General features: G+C 44.2%; 1 protein-coding gene across 4 annotated transcripts in view; it reads left to right on the forward strand.

Moving 5' to 3' along the window:
• Positions 1–24,079, forward strand: part of ABCC3 (ATP binding cassette subfamily C member 3) — a 100,294-nt gene that overhangs the window by 39,922 nt on the left and 36,293 nt on the right. For all 4 annotated transcript variants that reach the window (XR_003089756.2, XM_006125098.4, XM_014574621.3 and 1 more), the window contains exons 8-15: positions 6,491–6,709; positions 11,328–11,505; positions 12,043–12,204; positions 15,566–15,658; positions 18,444–18,647; positions 21,748–21,894; positions 22,286–22,373; positions 23,470–23,536. Coding sequence is in view for 3 of the 4 variants with exons in the window: in XM_006125098.4 (XP_006125160.2) it covers positions 6,491–6,709; positions 11,328–11,505; positions 12,043–12,204; positions 15,566–15,658; positions 18,444–18,647; positions 21,748–21,894; positions 22,286–22,373; positions 23,470–23,536 (1,158 nt within the window). In the remaining variant the exon portion in view is untranslated. The remainder of the gene's footprint in view (positions 1–6,490; positions 6,710–11,327; positions 11,506–12,042; positions 12,205–15,565; positions 15,659–18,443; positions 18,648–21,747; positions 21,895–22,285; positions 22,374–23,469; positions 23,537–24,079) is intronic.

Genomic DNA, 24,079 nt, shown 5'->3' on the forward strand with positions numbered 1-24,079 from the left:
AGTATTAAGTCATGGATGCTTGCTTTAATACACTTTTATTCCCGTTAGCACGGTAGAACCAACACACTTATGAGAACGTGAACTGAGTCTTGTCTGGTTCCGACATCATCTGTAGAATTGCTAATTACGTTATGTGTGCAGAATCTCCTCCTCTGGCAGTGTGTGAGCCAAAAGGACCAGGCTGAGTTTGCAAGGGTGGCAATGTAGGTGAGGAAACAACTTACTTGAAACTGAGCAGACAGAGAATCACAGAATGCTAGAACTGGGAGGAACCTCAAGAGGTTATCCGATCCAGTCCCCTGTTCTCATGGCAGGACCAAGCTCCATTTAGATTAAGTGTGGGCAATAATTTTAGAAGAGGGGCCACTTGGCAAATTTTTGAAGTTGCTTCCAGCCACTGCAGTAGGGGCGGGGCCTCTGGCAGAAGGGGTGGGGCCAGGACATTTGGTGCTCCCCTGCTCACAGACCCTGATTCACCAGAGGTTGGGGGAATACATGAAGTCTTTGCTCCCTCCCTTTCTCTCCCCCGCCCCCCCCCAGTGAACCATCAGCTGTTTGAAACAGCTGGCGATTCCCTCTAGGTGCCTATGCCCCTGGCTGTGAGACTTCACGTGCTCCCCCGCCTGGGATGGGGGGGAATCAGGGCCTGGGACGGGGGGAATGTGCAAAGTCTCTCACTCCCTGCCCCTGACCTGCAAGGGGCACATAGCGCTTAGAATGAACTGTTCAGCTGGCAGTTCACTCTAAGCTCTATGCGCCCCTGGTGGGGGAAAAGACTTCATGCACTTCCCCATCCCCAAGCCCTGATTGGCCTGGGGGCGGGGCATGGCAGGGCATCTGCAGGCTGGATCAACCCACTTGGTGGGCCAGATCTGGCCTGCAGAGGCTCTCTTGCCCACCCCTGACCTAGATACCTATTTAATCTGTTCTTAAATATCTCCAGTGAGATTCCACAACTCCCCTAGGCAATTTATTCCAGTATTTAACCACCCTGACAAGCAGGACGTTTTTCCTAATGTCCAACCCAAATCTCCCTTGCTGCAATTTAAGTCCATTGCTTCTTGTCCTAAGGTAAGTGTAGTCACCCCACATTTACCGTTACACTTACCATTGCTTCCATGTCTGGAATCTCTGAGGGTATGTCTACACTACAAAGTTAGTTCGAACTAACTTTCATAGGCGCTACACTAGCGCTCTGTTAGTTCGAATTAAATTCGAACTAACGGAGCACTTAGTTCGAACTAGGTAATCCTCATTCCACGAGGATTAAGCCTAGTTCGAATTTACTAGTTCGAATTAAGGGCTGTGTAGACCCTTAATTCGAACTAGTGGGAGGCTAACCCTCCCCAGCTTTCCCTGGCGGCCACTCTGGCCAACACCAGGGAAACTCTACTGCCCCCCTCCCGGCCCCGGACCCCTTAAAGGGGCACGGGCTGGCTACGGTGCCCGTGCCAGGTGCAAGCCTGCCAGCACTCAGCCAGCAGACCCTGCACCTGGCACCCACCCGATGCCCCCGAGCCCTCCCCCTCTTCCCGGGACCAGCACCTGCCTGGGCTAGTGCGGACATCGTGGATCTCGTCAACGACCTCCGCACTAGGCACAGGAAAGTGGCTGTCTAGGGCAGGAGAGCTGCCAGCCTGGCCACCCAGGAGCAGGTGTGCATGAAAATCAAGGTGGTCCACTGAGACCCCCGACCCTGAGCCCTGAGCTTACAATGGCCGTACTGGGTCAGACCAAAGGTCCATCTAGCCCAGTAGCCTGTCTGCCGACAGCGGCCAACCCTAGAGACCCTGGAGGGGATGGACCGAAGACAGTGACCAAGCCATTTGTCTCGTGCCATCCCTCTCCAGCCTTCCACAAACCTTGGGCAGGGACACCACTCCTACCCCCTGGCTAATAGCACTCCATGGACCCAACCTCCATGACTTGATCTCACTTCCCTTTAAACTCTGTTCTAGTTGTAGCCTTCACAGCCTCCTGCAGCAAGGAGTTCCACAGGTTGACTCTGCTTTGTGAAGAACAACTTTCTCTTACTAGTTTGAAGCCTGCTACCCATTCCTTTCCTTTGGTGTCCTCTAGTCCTTCTTTATGGGAACTAATGAAGAACTTTTCTGTATGCACCCTCTCCACCCAACTCCTGCTTTTAGAGACCTCTATCCTGTCCCCCCTAAATCTCCTCTTTTCTAAGCTGAAAAGTCCCAGTCTCTTTAGCCTCTCTTCATATGGGACCTGTTCCCAACCCCTGATCATTGTAGTTGCCCTCCCCTCTCCCACCGTCTCTCTTCCCCTCTCCCACCTCCTATTCCCAGTCTCCCCCAGTTTTGTTCAATAAAGACAGATTCCATTTTTGAACACAATTGTCCTTTATTTTGTACATCAAGAAAAGGGGCTAGGGAAGGATAAGTGGAAGGAGGTGAGGGAGGAATGGGGCATGAGCCCCCGATGGGGAGGACTGGGCTGGCTCTGCGGGCTTCTGGGGTCGGGACCCTTTAAGCACAGCCCTCGGCTAGCCTGAGACAGCATCTCCACGCTCTAAGTCCTCCTCTGATGCCCTGCCGGCACTGCTTCCGGCCATCCTTAAGCCTGGTTCAGGGTCCACTTAATGTGGACATGCTAGTTCGAATTAGCAAAACGCTAATTCGAACTAGTTTTTTAGTCTGGATCCGTTAGTTCGAATTAGCTTAGTTCGAATTAACTAATTCGAACTAAGTTAGTTTGAATTAACGTTGTAGTGTAGACGTACCCAGAGAGTCAATAGACCTGGAGCCTGGCAATCTCATTCTTAATCCATTTTCAGAGTAGAATTTATTTGCTTGTTAAGAAATAAATGGAAGACACACGCACACCTTCTACATCACACCAACTTCAGCCTTTGAGTAAGCTCCTGGGATCAGGAATAAGGGCCTAGAGGGAAGATGCTTAGTTCAGCTTCTTACTTCCAACTACTATTAACATGTCTCTGTGGCTATGTCTAGACTACAGAGTTTTGTTAGAAAAACAGCTATTTTTCCGACAACTTGAGTTACAGCCACACTGCAATCGCGTTTTTCCAAAAGTAAATTGAAAGAACAGAGGGGTTTTTCCGGTGTTGATAATCCTCTTTCTACGAGGAAGACGCCTTTTTCCAAAAGAGCTTTCGGAAAAAGGCATGTGTGGACGGGGAAGAGGGAGTTCTTTCAAAAGAAGAGGAAAGAGGAAAAAGCACAGGTACCCTGGTGGCCACTCCATCCATTGTAATCACAGCTTCCGTGCACGATAGCTTCCATTCAGTGTGGTCGCTATCTTTCGAAAAAGCAGATGGCTTTTTCAATGCGCTTTTGTATGTGGATGTGTTCTTTCGGAAGACGTTTTTTTGAAAGATCTCTTCCAAAAAAAGGTTCTTGTGAAAGAAGCCTGCAGTCCAGACATAGCCTGGGTCTTTCCCACCCATTAATTTGGTGTAAAAAACATTTCTAAATAAATAGAGCTCACTGAGGATGTATTTTAAAGCCAGAAATTCCAATAACTGGATCCTTCATTTCCATTTCTTCTAGTTGTGGAGCTTTTTCTTCTTCATATAGAGATTTTCCTCTGTTTCTCTTCTCCGTGCAATCATGCCAAATTGGAAAGCCCCCATTATGTGTCAGCCACTCTTACACGGTAGTCTTTTGGCAGGGATAATGCTGCCTGGACTAACACCACTGGCTATTTGGTTCTTTTAATAATTTGTCTATTTTTATGAAAGGGTATAATGGGCATTGTGGTTGTGGGTGATCTGGTCTCTTGGTGCATAGGCATAAATCCAACCTCACTCTAATTAAATTTGCGTAATGAGGGCAAGCAACATCTAGGGGCCCACAGAATTTCCATTCTGAAGCCATGCTGAGGGTTTTATCAAGATCATTGTGCTCTGAGAGTCTGCCAAGCAAACCCAGGCCAGTTTGCCATTAACTTGAATGGAATTTGTGATCTGCGGTACCACCTGGTAAAACTTGGTAGTAAAGACACTAGTGATTCTGCAATGCAGGATATGTCTCAGCATCTGGGAGGTATAATCTCAGTAGGGGCGAACATACACATGCTCGTTCCACTCAGAGGGTGGCCACAGTGACCCAGGCTAGCTACCTGACTATAATCCTGCCTGACTCCCTGGGTACATACTCCGGTGGATAGCACCATCTGCACCACCATGGCCAGCAGCTATTTTAGCTACCCCAAGTCTCTCTTTCCTAGCTGGGAATACACCTCCCATCTGCTTTATAGAAATAACCTCATAGGGGGGTACAAACTATAAAACAAAAGAGAAGCTTCTAGGAATCCCTCTGTCCAAAATGACTGAGTTTCAGGTAGCTCTAAAACAACTAATGTGGAGTGACTACACTTACCTTATAGGGATTAGGAGGTACTCCTAGTTGCCCTATAATCTACCTCCACCAACGTTAGTAGCATTGGGAGCCCATGTAGAAACAGCCTAGTGGCTACTATCCATGTTTTTAATGCTGTATCAATTAGGCCTGCTCTGAGAAGGGTTATATGATGCTGTTTTAAAAAAGATATCGCTGCTGTGGGTACATCTACCCTAGAGTGCCATGGTTGGGGAGCTGATTGGGAGCTGGAAATAGGTAGAAAGTGTCCCTTCTGTACACAGGACTGCATTATAAATCGAACACATTGTGTGTAGCTGGCACAGTCAGAGCCTCAACTTTATAGAGAAATGTGTTTGTTTCTCACAATCCTATTGTTCCTAATCCAACGGGCCGTGAAGCTTTTGCATTTTGGACCATTGCACGCTCCCTGATGGGTCTAGATGTTAATTAGTTTTGTAAATGGACTCTGAGAGGAATGAGGATTTAAGTTGTAATAGGGCATTCTAATTTGCATGTATGCTCCCTGGGTTTTCTTCCCGCTTGCTTTACTAACAAATGTCCCATTTTGCTCCTGTCTGAGCTGCAGAGCCAATCTCGCTGTGGGAAACCTGGCATCTATTCTGCTTCATGTCACTAAAACGGTTAATTGTTATGATCTAATTACACAATTTTTCCAGTTGGGGATGATGTCAGACATAGAGAGCATGTCTTCACTGAGTCTAGGTCTAGATTACACTCTTTTATCAGAAAAAGATATGCAAATTGCACTTCGTAATTTGTGTAGCTTTTTCCAATTGCTTTTCTGGAAGAGGCTTTTCCACCATTTGGTCCTGTCTAGACGGGGCCAAATGGCAGAAAAGTCTCCTCTTTCGGTGGAGCCCTTAATGTGCAAAAAAAGCAGAAGAGCAAACACGTTCCCTGGAAACACCTGCCAGTCAAGACATACCCTGACAGTTAAAGGTGTGTTTTCCCATGGAGTAACTAATGCATATTAGTTATCTTGCTGTAAAAACACAGTCAAGGAAAGCTGCCAGGTTTTACTGCCAGGTTAAATAAGTGCCACATGGGAAAATAGTGCTGGTTTTACCCAGCTACTTCCTGATAAAAGCTACAAGTGCATGGTTCCAACTTAACAAAGTGTATTGCTTGCAAACCTAACATTTAATCTGGCAGATACCGAGAGAAAGAGAGAGAGAATGAACTGTGAAACACAGTGAACTGTTTTCAGCTAACTTTTTGTCTGGTTTAGCTTTTCTTTTCTGTTCATGAATGGTCCATGAACAGATCAGAATTTCCACAGTTCTATTCAAGGAGTTATGTATATGTGAACACGTTTCTGTTTATGGCTCTTTGTCACTGGTATCGTTTTAAGAATCAGTGGCCTGTTCAGATTTCAAGTTAGTGGAGAGCTTAGTGAGCTCTTCTCCCCCCCCCCCCAAAAAAAACAACGCCAACAAACCCCCAAAACTCACAGGTGTTGGAAAAAGTCAAAAGGCCCCTTTCCTAATGTTTTTAATAGAAGAGGTTAATTCAAAACTAATGTCTAAGTCATGGCTGCTCCTAAGGTTCTTTTCCTGTCCTTTCTTGTAGCAGATCCTAACTTCATCTCCTCTAGAGGCTTCACCTCTTTGTGTTACATTCAGGATGGTATTTAATAAGCCAAAACCATTTCAGAGAGTCAGTAGAGCTGGAACACTTGTTGATAGAGGAGGGCAGCAGGACATCCTATTGGCCTGTTCTGAGTGGGAGTATCACAGAAGGTGGAATTTCAACAGTTGATTAGGGAAGTTAAGCACCCAAATTTCATTGACAGTCAGGGGAGTGTTGGATATCTGACTTTCTGAGGTGCTTCTGAAAATCACACCGAGTCCCCAGTACAATTATAATAATAAATGTATCACACTTTTCATCAATAGCTCTGTGTTTTACAAAAGGACTATCATTGGTCACTTTTTTTTACAAATGGGGAAACTGAAGCACAACTGTGTGAGGTGACTTGCACAAGGTTACCCAGCAGGCCAGTAGCAGAGCTAGGAATAGAACCCAGTTCACCTGCATCCTAGTTTGGGGCTCTGTCTGCCAGGTTGCATGGTTGCCATCGTGCTCCTGAGTTCTCGCTGTAATCATTTGTTTCGTACTCCTAGGAAAGAAGAAGTGGCATACATGAAGGCATCTAACCATGTGCTGAACCATGTTGGTGATGGCCCTGAGGAGGCAGAATGTCTGATCCGGGATAAGAAGCAGAATACAGAGCCTTCCTTCTTGAAAGCATTGCTAAGAACCTTTGGCCCATATTTCTTGATGGGCTCTTTCTACAAGCTGATCCAAGATCTGCTTTCGTTTGTCAACCCTCAGTTGTTAAGGTTGGTTTCTCCTAAAAGTCATTTTTACCCGCAGTCCTCATGAATTCTGAGCTGCAGAGATGGGCATGCATCTTAAAGTGCATTAATTTTCCCACATGGTGTTGTATGCTGTGACGGCGCGTTGGGGGTCCCCCGTCTCCTGCACCCCAAAATGGCACAAACAGACTCCACCAGCCAGTGGAATTGAGGGTGGTTTATTGCTCCTCCAGGATACAGCATAGCACAGATGTAATCTGGTTACAGGAACTGGGGCTAAGAGGCCTCAGTGCTCCCCTTGAGATAGGGGAGTCCCAGCCCCCATCCCCAGCTCCTTCTCCCCTGCTTTCCAGATAGGAACTAACTCTACCTCTCCCAGCCCTGCCCCCAGCCAGGGCAGCATTCCACCTCCCTTTGTTTCTCCCCATGGGGGGTAGGCTGGTTCAACCGGTATGGTTTTCCCTGATGGGTCTTGCTCCAGACAGCAGAGGTCACCACAGCCCAGCAAGTACCCCCACTACGTCACATATGCACAATAGGGATGTGAATGGTTAACAGGTAAGCATCACCCTTGGTGGATGATGCTTACCGGTTACAGTTAACCAGTGTGGGCTGGAGCAACCCCCTACCCGCCTTGGGAGAGGCATTCCAGCTGACCTAGAGCAGTCCCCATTTGGGGTGCGCCCTGCCCGGGTGTGCTGTGGGCAGGGGCATTCCAGCCCATCAAGAGCAGTCCCTGGCCGTGATGGGCCAAGGCTGGTGCATCATGGCGAAGAGGTCACTCTGGCCCTGCATTTCCCTGTTTACGTTTAACTGGGTAACCAATTAATATTTAAGCAGTTAATTAATTAAATGGGATTTTTCATCCCTAGTGCGCAAACCCTATAGCTTTCATAGTGAAATGGCAAAAAAGTGGCTGTTCTTCCTTTTGTGCTAAGAGGAAAATCAAACAGGCCTGACTAGGACACCTACAAATGAAAGACCCCTACATTAGGCATAGCCAAAGGGCAGCCTGGGGTTAAAAAATGACATTGCATTCTAAGTGGCAGCCTAAAGTAGTTTATTCTTTACTTGTGAGGAATATCTGCAGCCAGGACTCGGAGACCAAAGGCAGAGCATTCTATGCTGGGATCAGTAGTCTTTGCATGTCTGATGCCTAAATCAATGATGAGGGCAGCTGTAACATACCTCATTGCATACAGATTAGGTGTGGCCCTTAGACACCTGGCAGGTTGCTAGTGTAGCTTTTGGCTGGCACAGGTTTGGGAGTTCCTTCCTTATGTGTAGTTACTCTGGTCAGTGCCAAGGCCTGGCATATTCTCAAAGGTGTTGCAATAGTGAGAATGTGAGGCCAGTACATTTTCCAGTATAAGGAAATGATTGGAAAAAGAAGGAAGGTCCTGTTGAAAGTGAGAAGCAGAGTCAATAGTACCTTTCCCGCCTTCTCTTGCCCATGGAAAAAGTCTCATAAAAATACTTTGCTCTTTATCTCCCTGGGAGAGCTGCTGTGCCAACCCAAGCCATAAAAGCCCTGTGCATTTTTGTAAAGCGGTATTTCACTTCTCTTTCTATGTCGATTTATTCACGTGGCACAGCACCCACCAGCTTGTTAATTACGCAAAATGTAGCAATAGAAATATTGGAGGTCCAGGGAATAACAGTTGCATTCCATCAAGCAATCACTTTCTCTCTCTCTCTTTAAAAGATGCACAGATGTTTTTAAATGCTTATAGAAAGAATAGGGGAGAATGGATGAAGGCAGTAAATGTATGTAGGGAGAGGGGTGGGAAAAGACTCGGTCCTGTGGTATAAAATCTCCTTTTAAAATAATGCTTTCTATGGCGTTGACTTCTGCAGTCCTGCTGAAGTGTGAATGCTTTGTATAACTCACAAGAATGTGTTACAAAGAGGAGGATCCAACCCAGCATATCTGCATTCTGTAGTTTACAATGTATCTCCTTTCGAAGCCTCAGGGAAAAGAGGAGAGTGCTAGCAGGCTTTTAGGGGGGGAAGTGGGTTAAATGACATTGTAGCCTGGGGGCATCTCAAACTTGCATTAATTCACAGACAAATGTAATGTCCTTATTGGTGATTTCTGGAAGCACATTTCAGCGTGTTCTTAATAAGCATCTAAATTCCTGTGAACAGCCTCGGGAAATGTATTTTTTGGCAGAAGGGACAAAGTAACTCTCTCCTACGGGAACTGGGCTATTAGATTTTGTGGGGCTCCTGTATACAAGTCTTTTTTCCTTATTTAAAACAAAATAAACACATGGGGGGGGGGAAGGCTTGGGGCTTCCCCTAGGATCTTGGAGGGGGGGAGATGAAGGGTTCAGCGTGCAAGAGGGGGCTCCATGCTGGGGCAAAGGGTTGAGGTGTGGGAGTGGGTCAGGGCTCCGATTAGGGATGTGGACTCTGGGGTGGGGCTGAGGGTTTTGGGGTGCAGGACAGGGCTCAGGGCAGGAGATTGGGGTGCTGGTGTGAGGTCTGGGTGGGAGTTAAGGTCCGGAGGGGTGGTGCTCAGAGCCAGATCAGGGTTCCAGGCTCTTACCTCAGGCAGCTCCTGTTTGATGGCACAGTAGGGCTAAGGCAGGCTCCATGATTGCCTTGGCCCTGTGCCACTCCTGAAAGTTGCTGGCATGTCTTTGGCTGCAGCTAGGATGAGGGGCAGTTGCAGGTAGCTCCAAGGGCTGCCTGCAACTCCCATTGGCTGCAATTCCTGGCCAGTGGGAGCTGCAGAAGCAGCACCTGCTGGCAAGGGCAACATATGGAATTTCTCTGCTCACTGCAAGTTGACATTCGCAGTTCCAATCCAGTACAGGGAAATGGTGGTGCCTGGAGCTGCCTCCACCATCCACTCCTGCCAGTGTGCCCAAGGACTTGCCAGTAGCCACCTGCATCTGGGAGCAGCGTAGGGCCACAGCATTCAGGCAGCCTGCCTGAGCCCTGCTGTGCTGCTGGACTTTTAGCATCCTATAGATCTTTTTTGTGGGGTGCCCTTCAGCTTAAGGCCCCAGATTGTAGCTCCTAAAGTCCCTCTTTTAATCTAGTCCTGTCTAGCAGCTGGAAAAAGTAGGGCTGTCTGATAAGTTTTTGTGTGGAAAACAATAGTTTTGAATTTCTAAAAATAGATTACTAGGTCAAATGCTTCGTCTGTTAAGAAGATCCTTCACAAAGCTCTCCATCTAGTGTGTATCAGTCTGCTGATACTGCCTGGGGTTGCACAGTGGAAAGCGAATTTGGGGCCAAAGGAAAGGTTACCTGTGGCCTCATGCTTTTGCAACAAGATCCACTTTACATGGCTAGTAACCTGAAATGCTGTTACTGGAGTTATTGTGCATTCCTTGATATTTTCTAGAATTTTACCATGGAGGCCTCACTGAGAAAGCAGTTGAGTGTAGCAGAATTCCAGGGTTATTAATGAAGATAAATGGCTAGTTTAATGGCATCTCCACTAATTTAGCTAGAAGATAGATGCCAACGTCAGATGGTTATGAATATATTTAGGAGAATGGGGTTTGGAGCCTATTTCCTCATAGAAAAAGCCATCCCTACGCACTGGTGGTCAAGGAGTTTGAAGCAGGTGAGGATTTGGTGATGATTTGACAATGTCCTGCTGAAGAAAGGGAAGAAAAAAAATGGAGACAAGCACCAGACCTGTGGGGCAATTGAACAACGGCCTTCTGCCAAAGAGACCGAGTTAACTGGGGCTCCATTAGGTCCTTGGCATTTATAAGCAGGCTGAGGTTGCTCAGCTGGAGAGAGAAGGTCAAGGGAACCAGAGCTCTCCATCAGAGAGGGAGTCACAATAAGTGAAATAGACTCTTGAATGGGAAGGCCCAGAGATGAGACTTGGAAGAAATGGGGAGATTGCTGGGGGTCTCTGTGGATGGGATGCATTCAGAGAACTCTGAGAAGAAGCAGTGAGGAACAGCACAATTAGCTCATGGAAGCCGGAAGCCGGGTTTGTTTTGGGATGATGGTGGTAACCACTGAATGGGACTTTCATAACCTCAGAAGGGGACGGAACTTCCAGCTTTCCAGGCCACCCAAGGCCTAGATGGAGACTTGCTGTTAGGCTGTGGAAGTGACCACCAGTGGGCGCATTAGTGATATGTCTCTCCTTGTAATGCCTTAACCTGACACAAGGGGGCGCTCTTGGGAGGAGTTGTATCTTGGTAATGTTATTTGAATAAAGCCATACCCTAGTTTGTAAGCAGGGGTGCTGACAACCTCACTGGGCCTTTGGGCAAGGTGTGGGGGGGCCTGGTTCTGTACTCCCAGAAGGGGCGGGGTCTCAGCAGAAGGGGCAGGGCGAAGGCAGACCGCACCCTTCCGGCACTGTCTGGAGCACATTGCCTGGAGCTCTGCAGTGTGCCACACGGGGCTCTGGTGGTGATTTAAAGGGCTCAGGGCTCCGGCTGCTGCAGTGGTGCTGTTTGGTAACCCTAGTCCTGCTCTCCCTCTTCCCCCCCGCCCCCTATTGGTGGGTCTGCTTGTAACCAGGAGAATTTTTTGTCATTTGTGTGTGAAGGGCATATGCAGCAGCCTGCCATGGATAAGAGAAGCTGTGTATTGCATTATGTCCCATTAATCTCTCTCCTTGTTTTGTTTTTCTTCTTCCAACTTTTCTTAAAAACAGTGTATTAATTGGCTTTATTAAGAATAAAGATGCCCCGTCCTGGTGGGGATTTTCCATTGCAGCTATGATGTTTTTCGCTGCTCTGCTGCAAACCATAATACTCCACCAACATTTCCAGTACTGCTTTGTTACTGGGATGAGGCTGAGAACTGGCATCACTGGGATGATTTACAGAAAGGTAATACTGGAAGCATGTAATCAGTCATCGCATTTATATATATATTTATATAGCCATGTAGGAGTGATTTTAGCCATTCGACAATAAGAAAACAGGCCTATGATTATGGGGATCAGCTGCCTGGAATATACAATGATTGCTCATTTTTCTAAAATGCCTTCTGAAAGTACTTCCAGAAAGTCGCAGCTGAGAGTGGGTGTGTTGTTGATCACCAAACATGGCACCATCACATATTGGTTTTATTTAAATATTCAAATAAAAAGTTATAATAAACTAAGGCTGCACCTGTCTCAGACAGTAATTAAAGAGGCATCATGTACTAATTAAGATGGAGGCGCTCAAAAGCAAAATGTGTCTTATGAAATTTTATTCTCCAGATGAATTAAAGATGACTCAGGGATGACTTCATGCTCTATTCCTACTGGGGATGTATCTGCTTAGCAAGGTGTCTGGTTTTCCTAGTGCCTGAGGATTTATTATCTACATTTTTCTGCATGTGTCCAAGATTGATAGTCATCAGGGTCTCTCACTTTTCAGTCCTTGGTCATCACAAACTCAGCAAAGCGCTCCTCTACTGTTGGAGAAATTGTCAACTTGATGTCTGTGGATGCCCAGCGGTTCATGGATTTGATGACTTTCCTGAACATGTTATGGTCGGCACCACTTCAGATTTGTCTAGCGTTATACTTCCTCTGGCAGGTACGGAAACCATCCCATTTGTCAGCCCTTTTATCTCAGTGAGAAGCAAACTGTTTTGTTCATTGAATTCTCCAATACTTTCAGAAACCTCCCCTCATTTTCTCTTGTTTTGGTATAGAAGGGTTGATACCATTCTACCAAATTAAATTTACCCAATTAATTCATCTCTTAGTTACTGCCACATACTGTGATTTTCATATATGGCCTCTGGTTCATCAGAGTTTCTATCAGCTGATGCAAATGACTTTGTATGTATGAGTGAGGGCTGAATAGACATGGTAAAAACATAACCTGAGGAAATGAAATCTGTACCTCTTTCCTACAGTAGACAGTATATATTCTGCTTCATAAGGAAACATACAAAACGCTCATTATGGACCAAATTCCACCTAGTATAAATACCACACCATTTACTTGAGTGACGTTGCATCCATTTCAGCTAGCTAACCCTACGTGTGTATAAAGCAGCAATGGGCAACCTAAGTTATTGAGTGGGCCATGTGAGTGGGCCTCCATCTCAGGGGGTTACAAAATTGTCATAATCAAGACGGCCCGCTGGGAAAAGAGTAGTTAGCTAACTGTGCTTGTGTGCTAGAATTTGTGGGGGGAGGGAGTGGCGCCAATTGAACTGTAGCAGTGCTTTGATTGTATGCAGGAATGCACAGCTCTCATGGTCAATGTGTGCAATCAGCATGCACTTCACTTCACGTGCCCTTACTTGACATGTGTGTCACTTTAGTAATACGGGTAAGAAAAGAACCTATGTGGAGGGAAACCAGTGGACTCTGACAACCCTGCATGTAAGCAACAGTAAACAAAATGTCTTGTGGGCCACAAATGCAACCCCAGTGGGCTGCAGCTTGTCCACTACTCATATAAAGCATTGACTTCCATCCACTTGAAATGTTTCTTTAATGCCAATTGAATGTTTTTTATTTGTAAGACAGTGGCTCCAAACCGAAAGCCCCATATGAGACCAGTACCCTTGTGCCACGTGCTGCAAAAACACAGGGTTGCATTCTAAAGTTACAAGGCAGATAAGGGATAGGGAAACAGAAGGATTATTAATTTAGCTTTACAGATGGGGAAGCTGAGGCATAGAACAATTAAGTGATTGACTGATTGATAGGGGAAGTTTGAAGCAGAATACAATCAAGGACTCCTGAATCCCAGTTCTGTGCTATACCCACAAAACAATGCCTCATGTCTAATGCAACATCCCCTGCCCATGTAAAACTGAATGAGGGTATGTCTACACTTGCCCCCTACTTTGAAGTAGGGAGGCAAATGAAGCATACCGAAGTTGCAAATCAAGCCCGGGATTTAAATATCCCGTGCTTGATTTGCATGTTCCTGGCTGGTCGCCATTTTAGAAATTCACTAGCCCGGAGTAACTGCCCGCGTCTATACGCAGCAGTGAAACGGGAGTCCGATTTAAAGCCCTAACTCGAATTAGCTGATATTCCTCCTGCAATGAGGTTTACCAGATAATTCAAATTAGGGGCTTTAAATCGGACTCCCATTTCACTGCCATATGTAGACCCGGGCAGTTACTCCGGGCTAGTGAATTTCTAAAATGGCGACCGGCCAGGAACATACAAATCTAGTGGGGGATATTTAAATCCTGGGCTAGATCTGCAACTTCGGTATGCTTCATTTGCCTCCCTCCTTCGAAGTAGGGGGCAAGTGTAGACATACTCTGAGTGAGGGTTCTGCACTAGTGCAGGGTGTGGAGAGCAGATGTTTTGTGACGCTTGGTTATGTGTAATTTGAGCAGCACAGAGTACATGCAGATGTCAACTCCGAAAGAAATTTGTTTTTCGTTCATTTGATTGAATAATTGTGCCCTGGATATGTGGATTTTAAGTTGTTATACCCTTCAGAAGGGTTCTCTTTCTTACCCCAAAACACAGATTATTTTACAGCAGTATGCCAGGGTTGTTCCTCACTCTAGCACTCAGACTGCAGAAGATGGGGAGCCCACAAAGCACTCAAAACCTTGCCTCTATAGACACTGGTTATCAACAACTTTCCCCCCGAGTCACAGTACACAGATTTTTGCGGAACTGCTGCCACCATCAAGTGCTTTTTGATCTCTAAAAGCCAGGAGCGAACACTTGAAATCACTCCTGGAGTGCCCCAAGCTCTTTTGCCCTAAACGCGCTTGAAAAAGAAAAGAGAAAGACAAGCTGCAGCCTCTGGTAGCTGATTCCTCTGTCAGAGGCCTGCAGATACACACAGACAGATCTTCCAGGACACAAGAATCAAATACTCACCTTTAAAAGTTGATTTTTATTACAAAACAAAAGCTTTATCAAAGTTTATCATCCTTGGTTGCTAGATGTTACAGAACAACTAAGGAAAAATTAAAAAAACAGAAAAAAGTTTCAGCACAATGCTTAGATGGTAGTAAGTGGGATGGAGAGGCATAGAATCACACAAAGCAGTTCAAGCCAAACCACAAAATAAAGAAAAATTACCCTGGATTCACATTTCCCTGTTGCTTACTTCTAATTTTCTCTTTCTCAGTTCACTCCCATTTCCTGAATTCCATGGGGCATGATAGTCCTCCTTGGGTTTAAATCATTCTGTGTGTCTCGAGTCCTGGTTTCTCTCTCCCACACAAGGAAAGCAGGCAGGGAACCTATACCAATTCCAATTTCAACCCTCTATCTCCATTGGCTCTCTCAGCCCCCTGGCCAACACCTTTGCTAGGTAGCTGAACTTAACCTCTTAGTCACTGTGTGCTGGTCAGCACTCCTGTCCTTTACAGGGTACATAGCGGCATAACGAGCCACTGGTGACTTCATAGCATTTTATGGCCAAATACTAATGCAGGTTCTGGGACTCAGGCTGACAATACCTTCCCTCAGGTATTGATAATCAGGGTGATTGGGGGTTTTGTCAATTTACAGTACCCCATATCAGAGACATACCAGGGGAAGTTCCTTCCCTCTAGATTCTCCATTCTCTGCATGTAAATATTTGGCATCTTTCCAACCATGAGCCATATTTTGCTTTTTATGAAGTTTGTGGGGGTGTTTTCTACATCTATTAAGATGCACCGTTTGCATTATTCCCCGCTACATTCCCTTTCCACCAAGAGCAATTTCACAGATAATTGCAGGCGCTCTCAGTACTACTATAGTACTGGTGGCCCCAGATCAATACTGGGATCTAGACTTTCTATAACAAGAAATGGGGACATAGTGTCAGAACACTTCCGTGGGAAGTGGAAATTCACACTGTCATATCTAGTATGTGAAGCAAAGCCTTCCCTTTTACACAGTCCAGCTTCATTCAATGAGGCAGCCTCATTTCATGGAGAGCAGCAACTTAACCTTTCTTTTTTCCTATCAAGACTTTAGGGCCTTCTGTGTTGGCGGGGGTTGCAGTGATGGTCTTACTCATCCCATTGAATGCTGCAATTGCTATAAAAACCAGAGCATTCCAGGTAGGTGCAAGTGAAGGATAGTCCATAACTCAAGTGGTGGAAGGAATTACCGTTGTGTTAGTGCCTATTGAGTTGCAAGTGTAATTTGTTTGTGTAAGCTGGGTGAGATGCTGTCAGTCAAAAGAATCATGAATGGGACTTTTCAAGTAGCCAGTGTTTGCTTAACTCTGTTGCTCCCAATAAAGGGAGTTTCACTATTGATTTGAATAGGACCAACATGAGGCCACCACTGAATGCTTGAAAATACCACTCCACTTTTTAAACATTCCTTCCCTGTGTTACTACACATAATTCAGTGATTCAATGTTATGAAACTTTAAAATCAGATATTACTTTTTCTCCCTTGATGTTGCTTGGCCCCTCTTTTATATTTCTCTAGGCTTGACTATTGAGGTTGGATGGATCATTTTTTAATTACATTCTCAATGCTATTGTGTTCTTGAGTTGCAAGCACTGTGGGGAGTATTTTAAAAGAAGTCGTTGAAACATAAAGACAACGCTTTCTCCTTTTTAATAAGTCTTCCTGCGCCACATATTATTTTAAAAAGACAACCAAAATTGTGTTCCAAGTCTCAGCTGCTTGAGAGAATCCCTTCAGACTTTGGATCAAAGCCATAGATTAAATGAAAGGGGCCTTGAAGAACACTTGGGCAAGTAATTAATGAGTCAGGTCTCCAACATAGATCCCTCTGTAGGATCAGGGCCACAAGAAGGACAAATGTATCCAGCAGATTAAGCTATAACTTTGTTTATTTTGGGTACATAAGAGCAAATGTAGGAGCTCTTCTTAGTGACATACAGGCTGAGCCCAGATAAAATCATGACATGCTATCCACAGAATCTCATCTCTTACCATCCATGAGCTAAAACAAGTTTCATTTTAGTTAGTGCTTATGATTTTAATACTGATAGAGATTGCCTTTATAGTTTAAATATTGTAGCCAATTCTCCTCCCAGGCCTTCCCTAGTGCAAGCAAGAAAATTGAAGGCTTGCATTGTTCAAGCTAAAGATTTCAGTGCCCTTCCAAGCTGTCGTCAGTCTGATGGGGACCTCTTCTGGGACAAGAGGGTAATTCCCTCTTCCCCATGCCCATTCACGTGGTTGCCTCTACTATGGCTATGTCTAGACTGCAGGCTTCTTTCGAAAGAGGCTCTTTCGAAAGCATCTTTCGAAAGAGCCTCTTTCGAAAGATCGCGTCTAGACTGCAGGTGGATCTTTCGAAAGAGAAATCCGCTTTTTCGAAAGAGAGCACCCAGCGAGTCTGGATGCTCTCTTTCGAAGACGGCCTATTTACATTGAAGAACGCCTTCTTTCGAAAGAGGAACTTTCGAAAGAAGGCGTTCTTCCTCGTAAATTGAGGTTTACCGCCATCGAAAGAAAAGCCACATTCTTTCGAAATAATTTCGAAAGAACGCGGCTTAAGTCTGGACGCAGGGGAAGTTTTTTCGGGAAAAGGCTACTTTTCCCGAAAAAACCCCTGAGTCTGGACACGGCCTATGTGTGCCTAGAAAAAGGACAGTATGTCAGTGTTTGTGCTATGGACTTCCATCTTCTATTGTAGAAACCAAAATTGCTGACTCATGTCTTACAGGACATTGCCAACAGATGGTGATGTCTTTCAACGGTGTCAAGCCTGGCCGAATTTGAACTGCTGACTGTTAGATGAAAAGAACCTTTATTCCATTAGCAATCTCCTTAGTCATCCACACTCTACGCATAGTGCAATGCTAATGCAATGAAGTCATTTGCCTTGTAGCTGGAAAAATCTAGCTAAGAGACTAAGCTGAGTAATGGGCTATTGTAATCTCTTAGGGCATGTCTGCACTAGGAAATTATTTTAAAATAACTTATTTCAAAATAATAACTCCCAAAATAACTATTTCAAAATAGCGTGTCTGCACCACAGACAAGCCTCGAAATTAGTCCGAGGCAGGCTCCCTTAATGTGGATGCGCTACCTCGACTTAAAGCCCCAGGAAGCACTGAGGAGTAATTACTTTGAATGACTCTGGGGAGTAGTTATTTCGAAATAGTGTAAATGCGCCACTGCTGCTACCGGTATTTTGAAGTAATTATTTTGAAATAAGTGTTATCCCTTGTGGAAAGCAGGAGTTATTTTGAAGTAATGGGCTTAGTAGTGTGGATGCTCCCCTTGTGATTTCGAAATAAGGACTTGGTGACTAGAGTATTTTTTTAAAGTAAAGAGCCCAACCCCTGAGGTTAAATAGTGTTGGAATTGAAAAACAAATATAAATAGTGACAATAGCTGCAGCTTTCATAGCAGAACAACATAGTTGCATTCCACAAAATCTTGGGATAGCCAACAGATCTGCCAGTTAATCGCTGCCTAATAAATATTAGCATTTCTTTCCTCCCTTGACCTATAAAGAGGTGATTAGGACTGAGCAGCAGTCTTTGTGGATTCCTGGCAAGGGAGATGTTGCGTTTCATTTTTTATTTTATACACATTTTATCCTGGGGATAATTGAGAGGAGACGGTTTATTTATCAGTGTATTTTAAAGAAATGAAGGGCACCCAGACCTTTTAAATGGGCACTTCTTAAATTGTAGATCTGTGAAAATCTAAATAAAGAAAAGAAAGTACTACGGTGGCATTTTCAAAAGTGCCTAAGTCTCACTGAAAGACACTTTTGAAAATTTCAACTCTGTACAGCAACATGGATTAGAATGCACTTGTACTTCCCATAATGTATGTGATATACAACCTGCCGTCTGTGTCAGCCTAAAAATATTGTTACAAAAACTGTTTTTCTAAACAATTTAGGTAGAACAGATGCGTTATAAAGATTCCCGCATTAAACTGATGAATGAGATTCTAAGTGGCATAAAAGTACTGAAGCTTTACGCATGGGAACCATCCTTTGAGGAGAAAGTGCTGGAGATACGAAAGAATGAGCTCCATGTTCTGAAGAAAGCAGCATATTTAAATTCTTTGTCTACCTTTGCATGGATCAGCGCACCATTTCTGGTAAACGCCATTTGTTTTGCTTACACAATAGGCATGGAAGCTATTGGGGCACAAAATAGAAGGTGAAATGCAAAGCCTTTAAACATACTGTCTACATATCAAATAGATATTGGAATAAATGTGACTATTTAAAAATATACAGGGTATGTCTAGACTACATTGTTTTTTCAAAAAAACTGCCCTCTTTTCGAAAAAACGTCACCCGTATCCACACTGCAATCACATTCTTTTGAAATTAAATCAAAAGAATGCAGGGGTTTTTTCAACATTGGTAAACCTCAAATTACAAGTAAGAACACCTTTTTCGAAAAAGCTCTTTCGAAAAAAAGGCATGCGTGGACGCAGAACAGAGATGTTTTTCGAAAGAAGAGGCAATCGAAAAAAGCACAGGTACCCTGGTGGCCATTCTGTGAATAGCGTCCTTGCAGTCTGGACGCTCTCTTTCGAAAAAGCAGATCGATCCGGTATTGAGGTGTGGATGTTCTCCTTCGAAAGAAACTTGCAGTCTAGACGTACCCACATATGCTTTAGAACAATGTAATACTTTACTGTTCTGTGACACTAGTCATTAAGTCTCAAAGTATTTTCCAGTTAAGTCTCACAGCTAAAGCTGGGCAGAGAATAGCTTTCCCATCCTGTGGAAATTTTGAGATTCCAAAAATGTTCCCAGTCCAAATCAAGACCAAAAGTCAAAATCTTGAATAAAGTTGTGCATCAAAAATCGAGGGGGAGAGGTGGTTAACACAGAGTTAATCTACATATTTTTATAGATTTCAACCTCATTTTATGAACTTACTTATTTTATTTGGACTTTAATTTTTAAAGGAAATGGCATTTTGACCTAACAATCTGAAATCTCTCATTCTGGAAATGTCAAAATGGGAACTATCTACAATACTTAAACTTAATGGTGATAGAAATGTAGCCGTGTTAGTCTGGGGTAGCTGAAGCAAAATGCAGGACAATGTAGCACTTTAAAGACTAACAAGATGGTTTATTAGATGATGAGCTTTCGTGGGCCAGACCCACTTCCTCAGATCAAATAGTGGAAGAAAATAGTCACAACCATATATACCAAAGGATACAATTAAAAAAAATGAACACATATGAAAAGGACAAATCACATTTCAGAACAGGAGGGGGATGCGGGGGGGGGGGGGAGGGGGAGGAAGGAAGGTAAGTGTCTGTGAATTGACGATATTAGAGGTGGGGAGAGTGGGATGTTTGTGAGTTAATGGTATTAGAGGTGATAATTGGGAAAGCTATCTTGATAATGTGTAAGATAGTTCAAGTGTTTGTTCAATCCTCTTTGGAGAGTGTCAAATTTTAACATGAATGACAGTTCAGAGGATTCCCTTTCAAGTACAGATGTAAAAGGTCTTTGTAGCAGAATGCAGGTGGTTAAGTCATTGAGAGAGTGTCCTTTCTGGTTAAAATGGCAAGAAACTGTTTTTTCTTTGTGATCTTGTCTGATATCTGTTTTGTGGGCATTAATCCTTTGGCGAAGTGTCTGAGATGTTTGTCCAATGTACATAGCAGACGGACACTTTCGGCACATGATAGCATAGATTATATTTCTGGATGCGCAGGAATATGTGTTCTTGATCTTATAACTCACTTGGTTAGGTCCAATAATGGTATCAGCAGAATAAATATGTGGACAAAGCTGGCAACGGGGTTTGTTGCAAGGGAAGGTACCAGGGTTGGTATTAGTGTGGTATGTCCTGTGGTGGTGGTTAAGAATCATCTTGAGGTTAGGTGGTTGTCTATAGGGGAACTTTTCCCTCAAAACCAAAATAGTTTGGAGGGGGGGGCAGGGAAGGCTGGTCTTGAATTGGCATTTTCTGATGAAAATATGTTTTGTCTCAAACTTCCTGAGCAGTTTTCCTCACTTATACCCTTGTGTGGCATGGAGACAGACATGGGTCAGATGAGAAGCTGCATGTTCCCCTCCCTCTCAAGCTCTCCTGTTAAATTGCCTTTGATTTAGCTGCAGATCTCATGCATTCTCACCACCAGTCCACACTAGCTTGCTGCATGTGATTTACTGCTTACAATGTAACTGCAAAATTATTTTCCCTTTTTTATGGAGGGATATACAAGGTTACCCAGAGTCAGTGGCATAGCTTGAAATAGAAGCCAAGTATCACATGCAATAAATGTTAAGAAATACCTTCTTGACTTACTAGAAAATAAGTTTCTCCTTTGCTTGCCTGCCAAGACTCCCTTGTTTAGGCTTTTGTGCTTAGCCTCTTATGGCCAATGATACCAAAGTTAACAGTGGACAAATTGGACTGGCTAGAACTAGAAAGTGACTTGAACTTTCCTCAGAACACAAACCACACCCTAATAAATATGCCTTAAACTTGCATGCACTCACAAAAGTCTTTAAATCTCAACTTTCAATTAAATATAATCATTAGTAATCAGCAAATAGTCTTGTTCTGTAAACTTTTGTAATCATTAGTGTTGACTTATCTTTTAAAAGCACACTGGAATTTAATATATGAAGAGATGAAAAGCAGTAGTGAATTTGTCCAGTTCTGACTTCAGTGCTTTTCTCTCTCTGGGTATGTCTACACTACCCCGCTAGTTCGAACTAGCGGGGTAATGTATGCATACCGCACTTGCTAATGAAGCCCGGGATTTGAATTTCCCGGGCTTCATTAGCATAAGCGGGGAGCCGCCATTTTTAAATCCCCGCTGCTTCGAACCCCGTGCAGCGCGGCTACACGGGGCTCGAACTAGGTAGTTCGGACTAGGGTGCCTATTCTGAACTACCGGTACACCTCATTTCACGAGGAGTAACGGTAGTTTGGATTAGGAACCTAGTCCGAACTACCTAGTTCGAGCCCCGTGTAGCCGCGCTGCACGGGGTTCGAAGCAGCGGGGATTTAAAAATGGCGGCTCCCCGCTTATGCTAATGAAGCCCGGGAAATTCAAATCCCGGGCTTCATTAGCAAGTGCGGTATGCATACATTACCCCGCTAGTTCGAACTAGTGGGGTAGTGTAGACATACCCTCTCCTACCAGTTAGGCCAATCAGGAGGGTGTTTTTTTTTTTTTTTTTTTTAATCTAACATGTTTTTCTGGCTTTCAGGTTGCGCTGACCACATTTGCAGTATATGTCAGTGTGGATGAACGCAATATCTTGGATGCAGAGAAAGCCTTTGTCTCCCTCTCCTTGTTTAATATCCTAAGGTTTCCACTCAACATGCTTCCACAGGTCATTAGCAACCTTGCCCAGGTAAGGAAGGTCTTGTTCATAATTTGCTTCAGATGCAAAATACAACGATATCTCTTAATTTCAAACTGGTCTGTGAAATACGACAATTTGGGGTCTGCCCTATACTCTTTTTAATGCTCTTTTATTAACACCACACTATTAGCCACCTGATTGCATGTGAGCAAGCCTATGTTGTTTGGCATCTTGTGTGAGTTTTTTGCTTCACTTAAACATACTTTATCTCAAAAATTACATTGCTCAGATACATTTGGGATAGTCCATCACAGGGAAAGAATGAGTCATGGTTCATGAACTCCACACAGTAAAATCATGAGCCTGCTTCCCTTCCTACAGGAACGGGAATGGTTTCTCATTTTAAAGCTTATGAAATAATGTCTCTCTTTTTTGTTAGACGAGTGTTTCTCTGAAGAGAATTCAGCAGTTCCTGAGTCATGATGAACTTGATCCAAATTGTGTGGAAACCAAGGTGATTACTCCAGGTAAAGAGAAGATAGGGTGGATGATGGGGGTGGGTATGTGTGTTTCTGGGTGGGTGTGAAATGGGAGAGTGCACAGCAACCCCCAAATTTTTCATATTTATTTTTAGGCTAGTTGGATTACAAAAGAATCAATTAGTAATAATTCCAGTGAATTCAGAAAGGAAGTCCTTTCCAGGGAAACACTTGGTTGCCTTTGTTGTGATATGGAAACTACCAAAGTTTCTGGCTGTACTCTTGAGTCATGAGCTGTTCCTTTGAAATGCTCTGTATGTGAGTCTGTATTTGAAATGGAATAGATTCTACCAGCGTATCATTCTTTGGGGCATCAGCTGATCATCAGGAGTCAGGCAGGGCCATGTTTATCCTTGCATAAATGCATAGGGATGATATCGAGGGTTTTTTGCAGGGGTCACTTTCTACTGCAGCCTAGGGTGTTGGTCACTGCCAGAGGCACAGGGCCCTGAGTCAGTGGGAAATCAGTCAGATCTCACAGATTCACAATGTGTTCTCTTGTAATGTACCCCTGTTGTTCTTTGATTTAAAAGCTTCTTTTGTCTTCAAGACACTAAACCGGAGGAAAGGGGCAGGAGATGCAATGCAGCTCCTCATGTGATTACTATTACCCACCCACCATTGCACAAGAAGGTGAATAAAGCCTGATGGATTGCTAACTTGTTAGGTCAGCAATATAGTGCCGTTCAGAGGCAGGCAGGCCTAAGCTTGTCCATCGACCTCCCTGTTAGTCTTTTACTGACTATGGAATAGTTCCTTGCGTGATGTGATGTCATTATCGCAAAGGGATGTTGAAAACTGTACTGGGCAATTCACTTGATACGCTGCTCTAAGAGACCAGTCCTGCTGGTCTGGGAGATAAACAGCATTCTCATGTCTCCATTCTACAGTTCTGTGATTTCACTCACTTTGAACAGTGTTGCCTTCTGACTGAGCAATGTAACTTCCCGTGCCGAGGAACTAGGAATCAACACAAACATACCCCTGATCTTGTGTAAATAAATGCTTCCAACTGTTCTCCCCACTCAGTAGAAAGGCCTCATTCAGCACTGTTATGTACAACACTCTTGTGTTCTTTGGACAGGCTGCGCCATCAGTGTAACAAATGGGACATTCAGCTGGGCAAAGGAACTCAAGCCATGTCTGAAAAAGTAAGATTTCTTTATACAGTTACAGCACAGCATCTGCCTGCTACCCTCTGTCTGTTGTCTCTAGCAAGATCAGTTGCAAGGTTATTTAACTTTAAACCGGTGATGTGTTCAGGGTCATTGTTACAAAGGTGTATTATTCCATCTCCTCCACATATCTTTGATTTTTTAAATGTCAGGCCATTCTATTTGTACCATATTATTAAGCTGTACAAAGTCTAAATGACAAATCCTAGACACTGATGTGACTGGCATATCATAGGTAGTTTAAGGAGAAATGAAGTACATTAATTTCTGACGTAGATAATATATATTTACTGGCCCAGTCTATTTCCTGGACAAATCAGATAGTTGGATATTTTGCTGGTTATGCTCTTAAGAAAGTGGGGGTGTACAGATTGGGACTTGAAGACTTTAGTTCATAGGCATGAGAACATTTTTTCTTGGTTCTGTTAAGGATTTTGTACCTCACTGAGTCTTTTTGAGAATCTGTGTGTGCAACCTTTCCCTCGCCCTCTCAGTTTTGGTTTGACCCCCTGTGTGAAC

Source organism: Pelodiscus sinensis, chromosome 20 (assembly GCF_049634645.1).
Source record: "Pelodiscus sinensis isolate JC-2024 chromosome 20, ASM4963464v1, whole genome shotgun sequence".
Classification (NCBI taxonomy): domain Eukaryota; kingdom Metazoa; phylum Chordata; order Testudines; family Trionychidae; genus Pelodiscus; species Pelodiscus sinensis.